This window comes from Uloborus diversus, chromosome 2 (genome assembly GCF_026930045.1).
Source record: "Uloborus diversus isolate 005 chromosome 2, Udiv.v.3.1, whole genome shotgun sequence".
NCBI classification, from domain to species: Eukaryota; Metazoa; Arthropoda; class Arachnida; order Araneae; family Uloboridae; genus Uloborus; species Uloborus diversus.
This window is the reverse complement of record NC_072732.1, coordinates 208,189,551-208,209,140: the sequence shown is the minus strand read 5'-3', so window position 1 is coordinate 208,209,140 and position 19,590 is coordinate 208,189,551. Positions and strand designations below refer to the sequence as shown.

Sequence of the window (19,590 nt, the reverse complement as noted above, 5' to 3'; positions counted from 1 at the left end):
AACGTACGGAAAAAAGCTTATGGTGTCTCTCTTGATTGTGATGAGGCAGAACACAAAATTCTGTTGGTGCAGTGTGATGGATGTGCTGCCCGTCAAGGTGGTTGTAAGCATGCAGTAGCTTTTTTATTCTGGGTGCATAGAAAATGTTCCCAGCCATCAACCACGGAGTCCCAATGTTACTGGAAAAAATCCAATTTGTCTTGTGTTGGGACATCCAACAAATTTATCTATGCACGCCAGATGGGAAAAAAAAACATACCAGATCTTCCACCAAAGGAGCCAACAGTTGTAGAAGAATTCATGGCACTAATGGATGAAACCGGCGTCACTGATTTACAACTATGTAGCAATTTTTCCACAACTGCTTTGAAAGAAAACTTATCTTTGCACATTTTAAAAATGAATTTTCAAGAAGCAAATGCAGGAGGATCTGCAGATGAATTTTTACTTTTCATTCAGAGTAAAATGACTTCAGCTCTATGTCAAGAAGCTGAAAATGCTTCTAGATATCAGGCCAAAAGTAGTGAGTGGCATGAACTCAGGTACGGAAGAATTACCGCCTCCAAGATCCACGAAGCATCTAGGTGCAAAACCTTCGATGGTAGCCTGGTTGAAGCATTGTTGGGAGCAAAATTTAAACTAAATGCAGCAATAAAAAGGGGAACGCTTCTTGAGAAGGATGTGCTGAATGAATTGAAGAAGCGGCACCGGTCTATTAAACCATCTGGTTTCCTCATGAATGCCGACTATCCCTTTGTAGGTGCTTCTCCTGATGGTGTAACAAAAGACTTTGTAGTGGAAATAAAATGCCCATCCACTGAACAAACTATGGGGACTTACTTTAAAAATGGTTTGCCGACAAACAAATATCATGCACAAATGCAAATACAAATGTTTTTTGCGAGGAAAAAAAAGGGATTGTTTTGTGTTGCGCACCCTGACTTCGAAACTTCAAAGTCAATCACTGAAATTTGGGTTGATTTTGATCAACATTTTTGCGAAAATTTGTTGTTTCAGTCTAGAAATTTTTGGATTTTCGCAATTTTTCCTCGTCTGTAATCAGGGTTGACCAATTTATAAATATATTGATTAATATACTGTCAGCCCTGTTTAATTGGGAAACAGATAAACAAACACACCGATTATATTATTATGGACTTTTTCAAAAAAAAAAGTGCAATGAAGTAAAGCAACAAACAATTTAAAAACTTAAGTTACAAGTTAAATTTTTCATATGCACTTGTGATAATTATACTATTTTGTTGTTTACCTTGCTTTTTTCAAAAACTTTTTATCAATAACATTTAGTTACTTCCTTTACATAGCTATTAATTTATTATTCTGTTTTTAAGACAATCGTCAATTTGGAAAGTCACTGAAATTTTCCCCTCCTAATTGAATAACTTTCTTAGAACCATCAATATTCATTCAAGCCAGGCTGACAGTACATTCAATAATTAATTTGAAAATTTAATATCTGATAGTTTCGATTTTTGGAATTATAATGTATTATAATTTATGATTTTATTATATCATTTTATATAATGTAATAATATTTTTGTTCCGTTTTAAAATTTTATATTTATAAAATTATCAACCTGTGTGCTAAAAGTGAAAATGGTCATCAGCAAATTTAGTTATGTAATATTTTATTTTCAAGCAATAGATTATTTCATTTCAAATGATTGTAAATAGCATTATTACATTAATACCACATAAAGTTATATATTTTTTTACAAACAATGTATAGATTAATAATGAGAGAAACATTAATTTTAAGGTTATAATCATATAGGAAAATAAGCAACACTTTATGTTGACTGAAAATATCAAATAAATCAAAATGTTGGATACTTTCGATATTTTGGAAAATATAATACTTTCCAACCTTGCTAGTAAATTAACTTTCAAAAATCCTAACTTTTAATTTCTATATATTTTAATATAGTTTATAGATGAATAACTATTAAATTTGCAGTTAAAAATTCACTGGCATTTTTTCCACAATGTAAAATTATTTATAATGATATGCTATTCATTTGTAGCCAATAAAAAGAGCTGTAGAAAATATCCCATTTTAATGGATTCACCAATTCTTTTTTAATATGTTATTTAAAAATCATTGAACACATTTTTTTAAGATTTGGTGTTATTAACATAAATTTTACATTTTAATTAAAAAAAAAAAACTTCTGTTAAAGCACAAAACTGTTGTTTTATTATGAAAAATAGCACAGTGCATTGTAAAGCTTGACAGAGAGATGGTGGATAACCTTGAAGTGGAAGTATCATTTGCCATACAAAAAAAAGGGGGTGGAGCGGGTTCACCGTTGTCAGTATAGATTAACTTTTACTGTGAATACAATTCTGAGAAAAAAGTTTTTATAAACAGTGCAAAAAGGGAAAAAAATACTGCAGTAAACTCCGGATTATCCATGCAATAGGGTGGCAGAGCAACCGTGGACAATCTGAATAATGGGTAAAAAATAATACTAATAGCTAAAAAATATGAATAATACTCACAGATACATTTAAATTATTGCTACATTGTATTTATTAACATTGAATGTAAAAAATATGTAAAAGACATAAATGAACAATAACGCAACTATAAGTTTAAAAAACACTATTCGACAATGAAAAAAAACGAGTCCTGCAGATAATTCGACCGCCGATGATCAGGAGTTTACTGTAATTTACTTTCTGAATTATTAGCTGCCTATTTGTTACCTTTCTGAAATACTAGATGCCTGTTTTTATATTTAGGCATTGCAAGTAGTATATAACATTGAAATTTACCATTAGTTATCATACTAGTTACTATGATGATCATATACAGTATACTCTCGATATCACAAAGTCAAAGGGACGGTAAAAAAAATTCGAGATATAGAGTTTTCAAAAGAAAAAGGTCATAAGCATAGTAAAATATTCTAAAATTTGGTCACAATAGTTAAAAACAAGTGGAAACATGTAATGAAAGATGAAAAAAAGCCTTAATACAATAATTTTTGAAATAAGCCAAAAATAATAGAGAAAAAAAGAACACTTCAGTGAGAGTATACTGTGTCGTAGAAATTAACTTAAAAACACATTATAAAAAGGTTTCAAAATTATCATTCACCATTGGATTGGTGGTGTGGAAGATTTTCAAATACAGCATTAAAAATATATCTAATTGATACATTTACCAGGGAACCTTTTCTAAATAATTCTCTCTTACTTTTCCACACAGGATGTAAAACATTTTACATAAATGGAAAATTAAAAAATATACTTATAAAAATCAAAAATATAAAAAACATATAGGGTGAAAGCAATACGCACAATTTAACTTTTAATTAATTTAGATTGAAGATTGATAAGTCCACACACAACCACAATAACATGATCAAAAATCTGCAAATGATTATGGTCTATGCAGGCATCAGGTGAACACATATGGAAAAATTTTAAACGCCCAATCACTCTCTCTACGTGAATTCGCAGAGCAGCAATTCGCTTTGAGGCCTTTACATCTTCTGCAGACATTGGTACATCTTTCGATACACTAGGGGGTCTTACAAGCCTGCAACTTTTTTGTTGCAGCAAATGTGCAACATTTTTGAAACCCCTATCAGCCATGACATCTAAATTAGGCAGTAAATTCTGCATGTACCCAGAATCTTCAAACACTAAAGCATCTGAAGTACGACCCCCATAGCCTCTAGAAACAAAACTAACTGTTCCATCAGGAGTGCAAGAGATCAAGTACTTAAGAGTATTGGATTTTTTATACTCCGACCACGTTAAACTTTGATATACAGGATTTGATGGCTTATCAATCCTTATTTCGAAACAGTCGATGATGCTTTGGGTTTCTCCATAGCGAGCCCTAAAGGCTATTGGCAAGCACCGTCGGATCACTTCTCTTTCAGGCCATATGATAAAATTTTGCAAGACTGCAGCCAGACAACACACAGTTCTCTTGAAAATCCTGGCAACATTACTGGGCGACATACCAAATAACATGGCCAGATATTCATAGCTATCACCCATTTTAATTTTCTTCAAACAGATGATGATGTGTAATGGTGAGCACTTTGCCTTTTTTGACAAAAATTCAATCAAAAAGATAATTTGCAAAGGGATGCCCAAGCACATAAGCGAGTGCTTGAGCACTGCATCTGTCATGCATCTTCTTATTTGCTGATTGGCTTCAGTGCTATCCATTTCCAGTTCAAAATCACTGTCACTGTCGTCAACCAAGTCATATTCTGGATCAGCTTCCATCTCGTCGTTCTCACTTGCAGAATCCTCCATCTCGTAGCATGGACTAGATGTATCACAAGCAATGTCCAACGCTGTAGTTGTGGTGATGCATGCAACATCGGCAGTTTCAATTTTTCTAGTGTTTGTGGCTTTGGACCTATACAATGGTTTGATCCTGATGTCTACTTGTACTGCAGCATCACAGTAAGTAGGAGTTGAAAACTCGTTGCTTATATCCAAGTCTTGATGCACAGAAGATGAGTTAGTAGATGACTTTGCATTGTCAGAAATGTGAAGCAGATTCATTACTTCATTTCTTCTTTGCCTTTTTGTGGCTCTCTCAGTAGAAGCTGCAACCTTTCTTTCTTGTTGGCAGTCAAAGATATGGGGTATGACTCCTTTTTTTAAATACAGCCTCCCTCCTTGGAGTTTATGCCTCATATAGTTTTCAGCATCACTCTTGAGCTGTAAATAAAAAGAAAATTTGTAAATAATTTATTTTAAGCGGAAATGATTAATTTCTTGTCATAAATACTTTTAAAATATTTCATAAGGGTAAACTCAAAAAACGTTGTCACATACCTAGATACAGGGTTGCCCACAGCGGGGGGAGGGGGGGGGGGATTATGGCACAAGTTCCGCCGTTAAAATTTTGGGGAGGGGGGATATTTTTAAATATTTACTTTAAAAGTTTTAATTTATGTTTAATAAGTAAAATTGTTTGTTTAGTAAAATTAATTGTTTTATTTTTTGTTTGTTCTCTTTATATTTTGTTTCATTAATTTAGTGTGTGTGTGTTATCCACATAGCACAGAACTTTTCAAATAAAATAACAATAATAATTAAAAATAAATAATTTTTTAAAAAGTAATTAAATAAAAAATATTTTAAAAAATAAATTGGAAAAAAAGAGAGGTAAAAAATAGAAAAGGGAAAGGTGGTTGAAAGAAATTTCTTTGTAGGGGGGGGGGGGGAATTTGCGCCATTGAACTAATTTAATTGTTTTTGCTTTATAAAGTTTTGTTTATACCTTAAACACTTTAAATATCACTTCTAGCTTCAAAGAGAATAAAAACTAGTGAATAATTGATAATTTTGAAGCGATAATATTTATTTGCTAAAATAAATGCTGTTGAAATGTTTTTAAACAGTAAGCTCAATAACTTTGTCATTAATTTCAAATCCATGTACATTTCCTTTTCATTTTTCTGTAAATTTAATTAATAAAACACAAACTAAATTTATAAAAAGAGTATTGCATAATCAAACAGTAATTTTCTCGTTTAAAAATCCTTACTGTTTGTTTTCTTAATGTAAATGAAAATAAAAAGGAAACATCATCGAAGGCAGTCATGGCAGACGAACGTATGTATTCATTATTTAAATGCATACGTTCTGCGTACTTATTTATTAGTTAAATACGTACGTTCTGCGTCTGTTTAGATATCGGTAGAACATTTTGAAAATAGATAGGAAATAATACTTACATCAAAATGATCTTCACATACATGGCGACAGGATTTTTCTGAGAAAGTTGCATTTTTGTCCTTGTCTCGCTTCATAGCCATGCACCATCTCTTTCTATCGGCTGCATTTCTTGGAACATCTAGAAATGCTTTTTCCGGATTTGAGATCGATGTGTTCGTACACATTGGTACGATACAATACTTGTAACGAACTGTAACTGACATATCAGATGATAAAAGGACATATAAATTAAATAACGATAAACAAGCGAATGCAGCAATGGCGATCGAATGTCGGTTTGTTTACTTTCAAAGGCGCTTATGACGTCACGGCGGCGTTGGTCATGTGACTTCCTGTTTAAGACCGAAACCGAAATTCAGCTTTTTTAATATTAATTTTTTCATAAAATAGGCATCAGAAAAATGTAAAGGTGCGATTTTTCGATATTTCTTAACATTTGAAAGCAAATGAAAGCGTTAAAAAAAAAGTGATAATTCTCCATTGCACTAGGAATTAAATTCTGCAGAGGGATATTCTAAACCAAACGAAATACCCAAGGGATCTTTTACATACCCCATAATCATACGACATGGGCGCTGATGATTTTCTGCATCTCGAAAATCCACCTACTGGCCACCCCAGGTTAGAACCACCTGGGTCCACAGGCGTAGAAGGCCAGCGCCTAACCATCACGCCACCAGCAAACCCAATTTCAAATATTACATGACTCAATTGCCCTTATTATTTATCGTCAAATCGTTAAATAGCCCTTAAATTAGAAATGCATCTGCTTTATTTTGCCAATATACAACAGTCAAAGGTTCCTTTAAGATATTTAAAATAGCTTCCATTGAGAAGACGAGTTTTACAAAAGTTTTATCATTTTGAATAGAAAGAAGGAATTGTGTAGCGACACACAGAGCGAGAAAGAGTACTTTTAGTGAATAGAGTAATTTTAATGATCTTTATATTATGAACCTTAAACTAAAGAACTTATACTAAAAATAACTAATTTGAAACATACCTGAGTTTTTGTATGTTTGAAGTAACTCCAGACAGCCTGTAGATTCCATCAACAATACCATGCTGTTCAATAAACTCTGTACAACATTTCAACACCAGGGGAACTGTAAGAAGAGGAAAGAAAAATTATCAAATTATGTCAAAGATTGTGTAGCACACTGAGATGTTATCATGTTTTTAAACTGCCAGTTATCTAGCACTTACTTTGTCCAAAAAACAAGATGAGGATTCCTCCTTAAACAAAATTTCAGTTATCAAGCATTTGCTATATCGTACAAGCAGGAGGACGTTTTGAACACACTTTTAGTGAACTAGCAATTACTGTCTTGTGACAATAAAAGGACGATTATTCTTAGAACAAACTACTCCTTCAACGAACTTTCAGTTGCCTAACATTTATTGTCGCGTAAGAACAAAAGCAACTCTTCAACAAACATTTTTAGCTGTCTAGTACTTACAGTCGCATAACAGCAAGATGGCGATTACACTTTATGTAAACTACTGCGAGTACAAGCTTTTAGATATCTAGCCCATACTGTCGCACAACGACAAGAAGAAAGATTACTCTTTCAACAAACGTTCCACTGCTTAACTGTCTCATAACAGGATGGTGGTTACTCTTTCAACAAATTTTCACTTATCTAGCACTTATCGAACCATAACAAGAGGACAACAACTTTTTAAACTAACTTTCAGTTGAAAAAAAAATGTTTAAATCTAATTGTAACTGAAACGTTATTGTGCTTTAAAACTCTTTGTAATCCAACACTTACTGTGTTATTACAGCAAGAGGAAGCTTATTCCTTCAACAAACTTTCAGTTATCTAACATTTGCTGTATCGTAGCAACTAAAGCCCTAGATCATAGATTAAGTAGCGTCGCGTCCGCCATCTTGGGGCTACTTGCCGCTTCCTTCCTATGCCTGCTATAAAGAAGCAGAGTGTTTTGCTTATTGATTGTGGTGCTTCTGTAATTGTGGATTTGCATAAAAACCACGAACAAGAAGCAAAACACGCTACTTCACCAAAATAGACATTCAAAGAAAGCATCGTTTAGCCTCAAGATGGCGCACGTGTCGCTAATTATTCTACTATTCAGGGCTTTAATAGTGACAAGACGAAGATTACTTTTGCCCTTTCGGCTAACTTTTAGGATACAGGGTGAGCAAATTGCGGACCCGATTTTCAATAATCATACTTTCGGAACTACTGGACATATTACTAATAGTTGTTATCTTGTGCCAGCTGGACTGGCAATTTGGGATGCGTTTCTTCCCTTTTCCAACTGTACCGTAATTCGGTGTGAAGTCCGACTTCCACAGAACACACATGCCATAAGGACCCGTTTATAGGGTAGGCAACCATTAAGCACATTCGCACAAAGAAAGGACAAGAGAGAGAAAGTACGTCCATGCCCGATCTGAGATTCGAACCCGGGACCGCCTCATCGTAATCAGACTCCTCTGGTCACTAGACAAGGCGAGCGGCACATATTACTAGCGGTAGATAAATGTAAAAGAAATGTATCACGTTTTTTCGTGTACAAATGTTCTGTGTGAGTCTTTTTGCAACACGACAAACATCTACTATGCAATCCAGTTTTTTAAATTCGCCTTGTGATTATTTTTTTTTTTTTTTTGTGGGTTACGTCAAAAACAATGTTCATTGTTTTTGACAATGTTCACCATTGCTGAAAACAATACAAAAACTTCAAAAACGCATTCGTTCAGCGTTGCGAACCATCGTCAGGATGATGCTTCAAAATGTGCGACGAACATCGAACAGGATTACAGATTTGATGCTGTCATGCAGCAAATGGCGCCAATATTGAGCATCTGTAATTGAACAATTTGTACAATGTGCTCATACATTTCACATTTGCGTGTAATTAACTTTACTGGGGAAACAACTTACATTTCTCTTTAAATTCATGTATCACTTATAGTAATAGAGTAATGTCCCGATTTCACATGGTCCGTTTCATATGTTATCCCGCTTCCAACGCCATTTTCTGCTGGTCCGTGAAAATTACTGTACTGGTAATGTTAAAATATTCTGCATTTTAAGTTAGCCATTTTCGAAAAATCCGCTTAAAATGTTTTTCGAAAACAGATCACTATATCTTCCTTTTATAAGACTCACGTAAACTTTTCTTCCGAGTCTTTTTTTTTTTTTTTTTCGAGATAAGTTTGTTTCTTAGCTGTTTGAAAAAGGTTCTTGTATTTTATTCATCTTTTGTTTTTATGGTTAAAGCATAAAACGCTCTAAAACAATTTTTATTGTAAATACAAACTAAGAAATAAATTTGCAAAAAAAGAAAAAAAAAAAAGAAAGAAAGAAAAGAAAAGAAAAGCAATTCTCGCAACAAACTATAAATGAAGTAGTGTTTTTTTTTTTTTTTAAGTAAAGATCACATAATTTCTTCATTAGTCCATAGATAAGTCACTTTTAAAGCAATATGATTAGATTTTCATCCTAGTCCCCGATTTTACGTTTTCCCGTTAGGCACGTTTTTTATCACTAGTCCGACGGAATACGAAAAATCGAGGTTGCACTGTATTGTTTGTTTTCCTTAGCCGAGACCTAGCGCCGATTTGCGCATGCGTTAGGTCTGCTCTGATTTTATCAAAATAAGGGAGGGAAACCCGAAAGTAAAAGGTGCAAAATAACGTGTTCAGCAGTTCTTCCAATGTAGCGTCGAAAAAGACAGAAATAGCAACTGCGAGCAGAAAGTGCCCATCCTCAACCTATCGCCCCTTTTTGAAATAGAATCTGTCTTGAGTGCTAGTCTTTGCTTTCGAGAACGGACAGTACATGCAGTAGTTTCGGAAATATAATTTCTTGAAGTCGCGTCAATGATTTGTGTTCATCGTGTATAGTTTCGTAAAAAATGACTCTTCCAATAAACTTTCAGTTATGATTAGATCACTTACTGTCTCGTCCAGTATTCATGAGGTGTTCTCCCAGATCACAGCCGAACACTCTCTCTTTGAGAATACCACTCTGCTTGAGCTTCCGTCTTGAGGGCCGGGAGAGAAGGAATGATCTGAAAAATGCTATCAACTTCCCATGCTTCCTCAGCACTTCAAAGAGCAAAAACAACTGCATCAACATCATGCAATTTAATAAGTAAACATAAATGGATTTATGATGGTCAAGTAAAAGAAAATTAAACAACTTTAATCGGAGCAAATTTGACAGGAAACTGCAGGTATGTTAGGGTGCTTCAAAGAAAATTTTTTTTCAGCTAGAGTCCAGGACCCCTCCCCCCCTTTTTTTTAGACTTAATAATAGTATTATGCTCTAAAAGTTTTTAGCTTCTTACTCAAATTTTAAGAGGTTGCTTAATGACCCCCTTAATTTAATATTATCCGTAGCATAGAAAATGCCACAAATTTAGAAACATTTCATTTCCCCAGCTGTTTTTTTTTTTTTTTTTTTTTTGTAAATAATTATTTTATTGCAACCTATATGCATATTACTCGTGTATATTATAATATGGAGGATTGTTTTTTCAGTTCAATGTACGTATTTTTTTTAACTCCAACCCCCCGAAACTTATGAAGTTTGGTAGGGGGTTGAGCACCCTTTTTTAGTTGAAATATGAAGCGAAAATTCTTCCAGTATATTACTATCCACGAGACTACAAATATTAAGGGGTGTCCCGTTACCGATTAAAAACGTTTTTTTACATGTATTATTGAACCACCCAAAGGTACGTGTTTAGTGGTTGCAAGGAGCCCCTTTTTCAATGCAAAAGAAGTGAGCTTGTGGATGAAAAGGCAGTCGATTTCTGTGAATTGAAGGGTCGGGGCAAGAATGCGATATGCCCCATGAGTTTTTTTTTTTTTTTCCGGTTTTCCAACTTTTGAAAAATTCTACTATTTTTCATAGAGATTATACATTTTACCATTCCGCAATACTAAAACTAGATACTTTTTTCTGACAATGACATAATCTATTGTCACGTTTATTTCAATTATCAAAGCAGCATTTATAACAAAAAAAAAAAAAAAAAAACTCATTTTTTCAAAGGTGTGGCTTATCACGTCCCTGCCCCGAGCCCTTCAATTGCGTTATAAGAATTCGTGATGAGATTTCTTCGGATCCATTCAAGAAACCCCGATAGCTACAAAACATTTCTTGACTTCACCCCTATATGTTTGGAGACAACTCCAATGAATTCAAAGTTCTTTACTAGAGGTTTTAACTATTTTGTTCCTGAAGAAAAATCTTTTAGTTTCGTAGAAAGATAACGCGATCTTCAATTCATGAGCTGACATTGAAGCTACAACAAGTACATGTTAAAGTAAAATTTTCTGCCCTAGCACTTGATACAGACTAGACTCAAATTTTTATTTGCTTTTAGTCTCATATAACTCCGAAATCGAAAAAACCAGACGATTTTTCAGGCTACCGTTTAATTCATTAAAAGTGTACTACAGTGGACACCGGTTAATTGAATCAGTGGTTAATGGAATCAACCGTTTTAATGAATCAAATTCTCAAAAACAGAATAAAATCCAGCTTTATCGAATTAGCCGTTTTACTGAATCAGCCGCTTTATGGAATCAAAACTGTTTTTAGCAAACGTGAATCATATAAAAGCCGGCCACTGTATCTTAAATTACTGAAATCGGATTTTACATTTCAAATTTTTATGAAACAACAAAGTTCGATAGATGATAACGTACTTTAAGGATGGAAAGTTTCATGAAGACAGCCCAATTAGTTATTCTTTTAACTTGATATTATATATGAACTCCGTACTCTAAAATCATACCCAAATGCTAAAGTTGAACATATTATATAAACTGTAGTGACAACTGGTACTTTTCCATTATCGGGCCGGATTAATTGACAAATGATTCGTAAAACTCATGAAAACTTCATATGAAGTCACCACATCTTTCTTTCTCTCTCTCTCTTTTTTTTTTTTTTTTTTTTCAATTAAACAATGCCGAAATACTTCAGCAATTTTTGCCATACTTCAATGTTGGCCAGTTGATTTGCCTATATTTGATTCTGCGCCGCCAGCTAAAAAATCGACCAAAATATTGAAAATTATTCCTACATTTAATATATATGTTTTACGAACAGCCGATTGATGTTTCATCAAAAGATCTTTCTGCCATTGTGGTTAAAAACTCATAGAAAATAGTTTTGGAAAAGTAAACACACTTACCAGGTTTTGAGGGAGATTTGGGGATTTTTATGGACTGAGGTACTTTATCACCAATAATTTCTACACATTCGCAAGGGAAAAATCCAACCTAAATAGAAAAGAGGCAAAAATTTTTCAGCTAAATTGTTATACAACATAAATTGGAAATAAGATTTCAAAAAAAAAGGACCTACACAGTAAATTTTAAAAGTGAAAAAAAATAATATGCGTGAAATTTGGGAGACTTAGTATTAATAAATTAAACGTTTAAGTGTAAAATATATATTTTAATCATGGATTGGGTTTTCTTAAATAGAGTTTGTACAAGACCCGAAGTTTCAAAATTAAAATTACTAATACCATTTTTTTGAAATTAAAAAAAAAAAAAATGCTTCAAAATAAAACTAATACTTCCAAAAAAAAAAAAAAAAAATCATTTCAAGCAATTTAGGAAGTTTGGAAACCTTTTATCAGATTTTTTCACGAAATTATTTAAAAAAAAAGTTTTGGTTTTGCGATCGTGATCGTTTTACCGCAGGGATTTTCCCCGAAATTCTGATCACTAAAAATCCGTTTTTTTGGGGGGAAATGTCGTTGATTTGGTGAAAATTCGGGATATCTTTATTTCATTAGGAAGTTCTAAAGCCCTATATCGCAGGTTAAGTAGCGACGCGTCCGCTATCTGGGGGCTAAATGCCGCTTTCTTCCTAGAAAATATAATGAAGTAGCGTGTTTTCCTTCTTGATTCTGGTGTTTCTTGATTGTGGATTAACATAGAGTTAATAAGAAACACCAAACAAGAAGCAAAACACGCTACTTCTCCACATAGGGCCTGATTACTGAATAGGCCAACTAGGCCCTGGCCTAGGGCTCCCGATATTTAGGAGCCCCCAAATGGCTGAAGTTACTTTAATCCATGGCTAAAATTGTTTCAGCCAACGGATAAAGTTATCAAGTTTGAATACAGGGGGTCCCAAAAAAGTATTTGGCCTAGGGCCCCTCGATATCTTAATCACGCCCTGTCTCTACAGCAGGCATAGGAAGAAAACATCGTTTAACCCCCAAGATGGCGGACGTGACGCTACTTTATTCTACAATTCAGGACTTTTAGGGATTTCGTGAGAAGGCATCAATATTCGGGAGTCTCCTGAATGTTATTGAAGATCAATTTCATATTTTTTGTCAAAAGAAAAAGAAAACAGATTGAAGTATTTTTTTACCTGGAAACCTTTCTTGCCCCTCCACCAAGAAGACTCTTCAGGAGGAGGCATATCTATCACAGAAATGATGTCCCCTACCTGCAAAGAAAGACAAATCTCCGTCAGCCGATATGACTGAAAAAGGCATGACAATCATTCGGGGTGACTTAGTACCACATTGGTTAATGTTATCCTGGTTCCCGTTTTTTAAAACAGCTTCTCATAAACTATCAGTAAATTGAATTTTTTATAAATATTTAAAAGAAGAAGTTCCGTTCAAAACTACACGAGGATACTTTTCCGTACATCAACATCGACTTTCTAAAGGGTCATTCAGTTGGTGCGGGTAGATGTTGGTGGCTAGGGGAGGGTATATTATTTTGGGAACATCATCCTGCTGTTTAGTATTCAGTCACTCATGCCAAACCACCATGGCAAGTTACACAATTGAGAAGCACGTCTAAATGATAAAACTTTAATACCAAAATAAGTGTTCGTTTGTGCAAGCGTTGAGCCCCTTTCACCCACTTTACGGCGGATGCAGTAGCTGTTCACAGCCGTATATGGGATAACTCTAAACGACATGAGGTTCATCAGGTGACAGTGAATCCAAAAAGAGTTAGTGTTTGGTGCGGATTTTGGGCCGGAGGCATCATTGTGCCATCCTTTTTGATTGAGAAGTTGGTGCCACACTGTCGAAATGGAGCGTTGAAGAACGATAACAACCACACAGCGGATGCCAGTGCGCACATTCTGCATGAACGATTTGAGGGATTGGTGATCTTTTGCAGAGGTGATGTGACTTTACCACAAAGTTCGCGCAATTTGGCCCAGCTGTATTATGTCTTGTATGATGGTTTCCCGAAGTCACGTCACGGGTCTATACAAATAAGCTGCAATCTATCGATGCCATTAAAGTCAACATAACCAAGGTCATCACTCAATTTGACACTAAAAAGGTCAGTGTTGAACCATAAATTAATCACACATCGGCTGACTAAATTTTCGAAACTTGTTTTAGAAATTTCTGAATTAAAATCAACATTACAAAGAATCAAGTTTCAAAATGACTTTTGAATGTTAGAAAAACTTTTTCCTTTAAAAAAAATTCTTATAAAGGTCGGTGCACTTTTAATTGATTTTTTTTTTGGCGATTTATATATTCTTCAAAGTCTTTAGCTGTGTCACCAAGCTATATTTTATCAACACTTGCTGAAGAACTGTATAAAATTAACTATTCACTCAGTTGAAGCATTAGTATTTTTCGAGATAATTCGGGATGAATGCTATCTATTCGGGATGAAAATAATATTTGTAAATATTGCGGCAGGAAGTGAAAATTAGGATATTTCGATATTTGGCGCGATCCTCAAATTTTGTGGCAATAAATATTTTATTTTGGTCACCCTTTCCTGTGTAGCTTTATAGTAATCCTATATGCGTCTATAATTCCGTATTATTTTTTCCCTTTGTTTACATTTGCAAAGGAAAAATTTCCCTAATAGCTTCAATGTTAGTTTAAAGGCGGATGCCTTATTTTAAGAAATGTTTCAAATTAACTGTAAATAAGAATAACTCATGCAAATATATTTTAACACTATATAATTTCAAAACTTTTTTTAGCGATTCTAACTATTAAACACAGCACGATCAAGAAAACATTCACAAAATCTACAAATATCACTTACTTCTAGGGAAATTTCATCCGTAGCTTGGGAGGCATATCTTTTAATCACATACGCTGCTGCAACTGCCGGAGTATTGATTGCTGCTTCGTCAGTTACAATCAAGCGATTACCTCTGTTGTCCAACTGCAAAAGAATGTTAAATTGAAATAAAATAATTTATTTCAGTTGAAGAATTATGTTTCCAAATTAAAGTAAAATATGCATCCAAATTAAAAAAAAAAAACTTATTGTAAAAATTTCCCCGCCAAGAAAAACTATAAATTCTTAATCGCAAAAAAGAACACAATCATCCATAACCCCAAAACCCTCAGCCTTAAAAAGTTATGATATCTAGTTCGCCTACCAAATATCTGCCAAACTACCATCCTCCCTGCCCTCCTCTATCATCAAACCCACTTCTGCTAAAACCTAAACCCACCACTAACTACTTGGAAGTTTGGCGGGAAGCGTTTTGCTCACCTCACTTTACAAAGATGCACCAAACCACATCGTCAATTGCAATATACCAATTGTTAGCACTACAGTAGATACTTTTTTTTTAAATATGAAACAGAAAGGGATGAATTTTAATTCCGTGGAACACTTGAGGCATTTTCAAAACTTTCGCCAAACTAGTTCAAACGAAGCTTATGAAACGTTGATAAAATCAATATTGATGCAATTTAAAATTTAATTTTTAAACAACAAGCCATCAAACCAGGCCAAAAGTTGCATTAAGATTGTGAATTCCACCGAGTTATTAAATTAAGACATTAATATATAAAACATGCCGTCAAATTAAAAACCAAGTTAAGCTTCACAAAAGAATGAAATTAAATTATGAGGAGCGACAAATGGCAACAGCTATTTCAGCAGGGGAATTTTCCCCGCCAATTTAGCAAGTTCCACGTTGTGGCAACTCCCACTGCAGAAAGGACAAAAAACAAGAATAAGACAAAATGAAACTACAAATAGTTAGTGAAACGTTGCATACAGTTTTGAAACATTTGGTACAGATTAGACATATGGCATTCTTCGTTCCACGCCAAACTAGGTCGCCAATTGCGAGTGGCGCTCTATAATGGGGAAAGTACTTAAATGGAGATGGAAAATCTGTCTGGTTTGTTTTCCTAACATTTTATGAACATGTAAAACTGGCAAAAGAAAAGACGGAAACATACACACAGGATGAATCATTTTAAAAAAATCTATTAACTACTTTTTCCACAGCTTCTGTCCTCTCTTATGTCTATCCTATTTATTTAAATCCAATACTCAGTTTAAATGTTTTTCGTTTGCGTACAAAAAGTTAACCGTACTTGGAAATTTTCCTCACGTAGTTGACAAGTAACGTGTAATTTTATCGCATGCGAGCAAATAGTTGATGGTTACAAAACCAGTATCGCTCATGCTTCTAATTTATTTGGAAAAAATGTTTTTTCATACTTGTTTCTTAAAACAGCCACTGTAAACAACAGGTAGACTCATCAACGCATTTAACAATGCCAAAATAGAAAAAACTTGATTCGTCAAATTTGCACAATTATCGCATTTTCATGTGCTTTTCTTTATGTGCCTCGAGCTATGCAATGCAAGCATTGGCGAAACATGAAATTTCAACAGTATTGTTGCAGCCAAACAAACAGGGATGGTATCAATAAAGCTGATTGGTCATTTCGTATTTATGCTGCCGAGGGAAGGTAGAGAGCAGCATCAACAAATTTTTCTCTGTTTACAGAAATAAAACATAGCTGGCTGGATGCATTGGTTTTTATGACGCAAGAGCCAAACTATGGACGACTTTCTAGGTTGTAGGTTCTTAGGGGCATTCAGAATTTTGCTAATATGATTGGCAATTAACTTTTAAAACGAATTAGCTACTATTAGTATAAATTAGATAAAAATGGAGCAACGTTTAAAAGCACAAAGAAGATAAAACGTTTTTAAAAACGCAGACATGTTTCGGAGGCAATAGCCTCCTTCCTCAATTTTATCCCTCAAATTTTGTCTTTTCGGAGGCCAAGATCATTTGCAGACCTACAACAGTAGGTGAATTAGATTTTCTGGAATCCTTTTACATTCATAAAAACTTAAATAATTTTTGCAATGAGTCTTTTGCTGTTCCGCATTTTTCTCCAATCTTATTCAATCTTACATGTTAGAGTACGTCATATTTTGCCTCAGCACTCGCTGATAGCTGATTGGTCGATGTTTTTCCGGTTACGCATTTAAACTCTCCCCCGACCTTGATTCATCCATTTGTTCATTTTGCACTGAGGAAGGTGGCTATTGCCTCCGAAACATGTCTGCGTTATAAAAACATTTTACCCTTTTTGTGCTTTTAAATGTTGCTCCATTTTTATCTAATTTACCTTGCACAAAGCTATCGCTTTTCAATCTACTATTAGTATAGTTACTAGTAAGCTAGCATAACTAGTATCGACATAAAACATAAATTCCAACATGTTTGCACTCTGAAAAGTACACACTGAAAGGAAAAAGATGAAAATAAACACGACTAAAATTCTGTAAGGTCATGGCAGTTCCGACTTTACTACATGGCTAAGATACTACTTGGACTCTGAGTACCTAAGATAGAAGCAGAATCCAGACAGCTGAGATGAGCTAATTGCGATCCCTAAAGCGCTGCACACTTGTGGACAAAATAAGAAATGAAGGTATTAACAGATCATCAAAAGTCTCTGTGGGGCAAAAATTCACGGGGAAAAAATTCACGAATACAGCATTGCTTAGAAAGGACATATCCAGCGAATGAAATAAGGGGGATTTCCTTGAGCTATCTTTTACTGCAGGCCAAAAGGCAAGCAAGACCGTGGGAGGACCAGAAAACGATGGTTGAATCAAGAAGCCAGAACAGGCTTTTAGGATAGTCCTTGATGATGATGAACTGGTATCCCTGACAGCCAAAGTACGATCTGGATAGTTTTATTTGGCAACTTTTAAAACTGGGAACAGAAAATCTGATGATCTCATTTTTTTTAGTGTAATTTCGAATGTTGTCAAAAACATTTACAATTGAAAGTCTTCCCCACCGTCCCTCCATCTGACAATGTGAAACTTTGCACCAATGAAAATTCATCATTGAAGAACTGGGTCAATCAGTATATATATATTTCTAAATAACTGTTTCGGTCTTGCGGGTGGACATTATCGAAGTATCTCGCTTAATTGAAAGCAAAGGGTGAGAAATAGACAGTGACCAAAATCAATTCGACAAATAAATCAGTAAACGAACCGGATAAAACAAATTTCGAAAATTATGTGGAAAAACTACCTCTAGCCAATTGAGAACAGGTCCACAGTTGATAAGACTCCCAGCCAGCTGGGAAAATCGTTCCAAATACTGCGTCAACATTGTGCGGACTGCATCCTGAAAAGAAAGAAACAGAATTCTTATCACATAAATAAGTACATATGAAACACTAAATTCAAGATAAATAAGTACCTTTGTGCTGAATAGTAAAGTAAGAAATAACAACGTCAAAAAGCACAAATTGCAGATTACTGCAGAGACGTGTTTCGGCGTTACAAGGAACGCCTTTTTCAATGCAAACGAAATGAGCTTATGGATGAAAAGGGGATGCCGAAACACGTGTCTGCAGCAAACTGCAATTTGTTTTTTGACGTTGTTATTTCTTACTTTACTAAATTCAGGGTTTCAAAAATGAGGTTAATTTCTCTTTTTCTGGATGGCAACGATTAGTTTACCGTCAAAGCAAAATTAGTTAGGCAAAAGCCACTTGATGAGTTTACTAATGACTTGATTTTGATGAGAGTTTTACTTAAAAAAAACATAAATAAATCAGCTAGTGATGTTGCTAGAATTTTACTGAAATGACGTAATGTTGTCGCAGAAAAGACATAATAGTAAAGCGCCGATTATTGGAACTCCAATTAAACTGGCCAGTCGAATTATTCGAACACACTATTCCTCTGAGTGCTGTAATACGATTGAGCTTGTAAAGTAATATCATTCTCACAATGTGTAAGAGAGGAGTCCTTTAGAGTAGGTGAGAAATAAAGGTCTGGATAACAAATCAAAAGTTGACTTAACTATGTTTCTAATTTTTAAAAGTGATGTTTTTGCATGAATCTCATTCTTTTCCTTTTAGATTTTTGATTCGTTTAAAATGTCAAATAAGAACTTTAAAGTTATTCTATAATACAAGAAGCAATTATAAAAAACAAATTATCTATGCAGTTAAGCCTACACACAATTTTAATTTTAAATGAAACTCATGATGGAAAAAAAAAATTGGCACACATGAGGCAGTGAGAAGCAAATGGATATATGTGGACATTCAAGTTTTGAGTAAAACGCGTTTAAAGATAACTTCCTAGGTAGGGTAGGCTTTCATTGAATTTTTTTTGCAAAATCATGCTGAAAAGCAGCACTTACTAGTTACTAGGGTTACTAGTACTGTCTAGTACTGTCTCGTGCCTCAATATATATATATATATATATATATATATATATATATATATATATATATATATATATATATATATATATATATATATACATACATACATATATATATATATGTATACACATATATATATATACACACATATATATATATATACACACACACATATATATATATATACACACACATACATGTATATATATACACACATACATGTATATATATACACACACATACATATATATATACACATATACATATATATTGCAAAAGAAAAAGGGTTGTTAGTTATTTGAGTTTATGAAAGTCTTCAGAGCTCCAGTTGAAAACACCCTTACCCCCGTACTTTAATTCTAATTAGAAGTTTAA

The 19,590-nt window shown here is 34.0% G+C and overlaps 1 protein-coding gene across 1 annotated transcript in view; it reads right to left on the bottom strand.

The window, feature by feature from the left end:
* LOC129216779 (rho GTPase-activating protein 32-like) overlaps nt 1-19,590 on the bottom strand; it is a 250,038-nt gene that overhangs the window by 13,386 nt on the left and 217,062 nt on the right. The window contains 6 exon segments of the mRNA XM_054850994.1: nt 6,743-6,845; nt 9,674-9,823; nt 11,926-12,013; nt 13,125-13,202; nt 14,792-14,914; nt 18,066-18,161. Coding sequence (XP_054706969.1) covers nt 6,743-6,845; nt 9,674-9,823; nt 11,926-12,013; nt 13,125-13,202; nt 14,792-14,914; nt 18,066-18,161 — 638 coding nt within the window.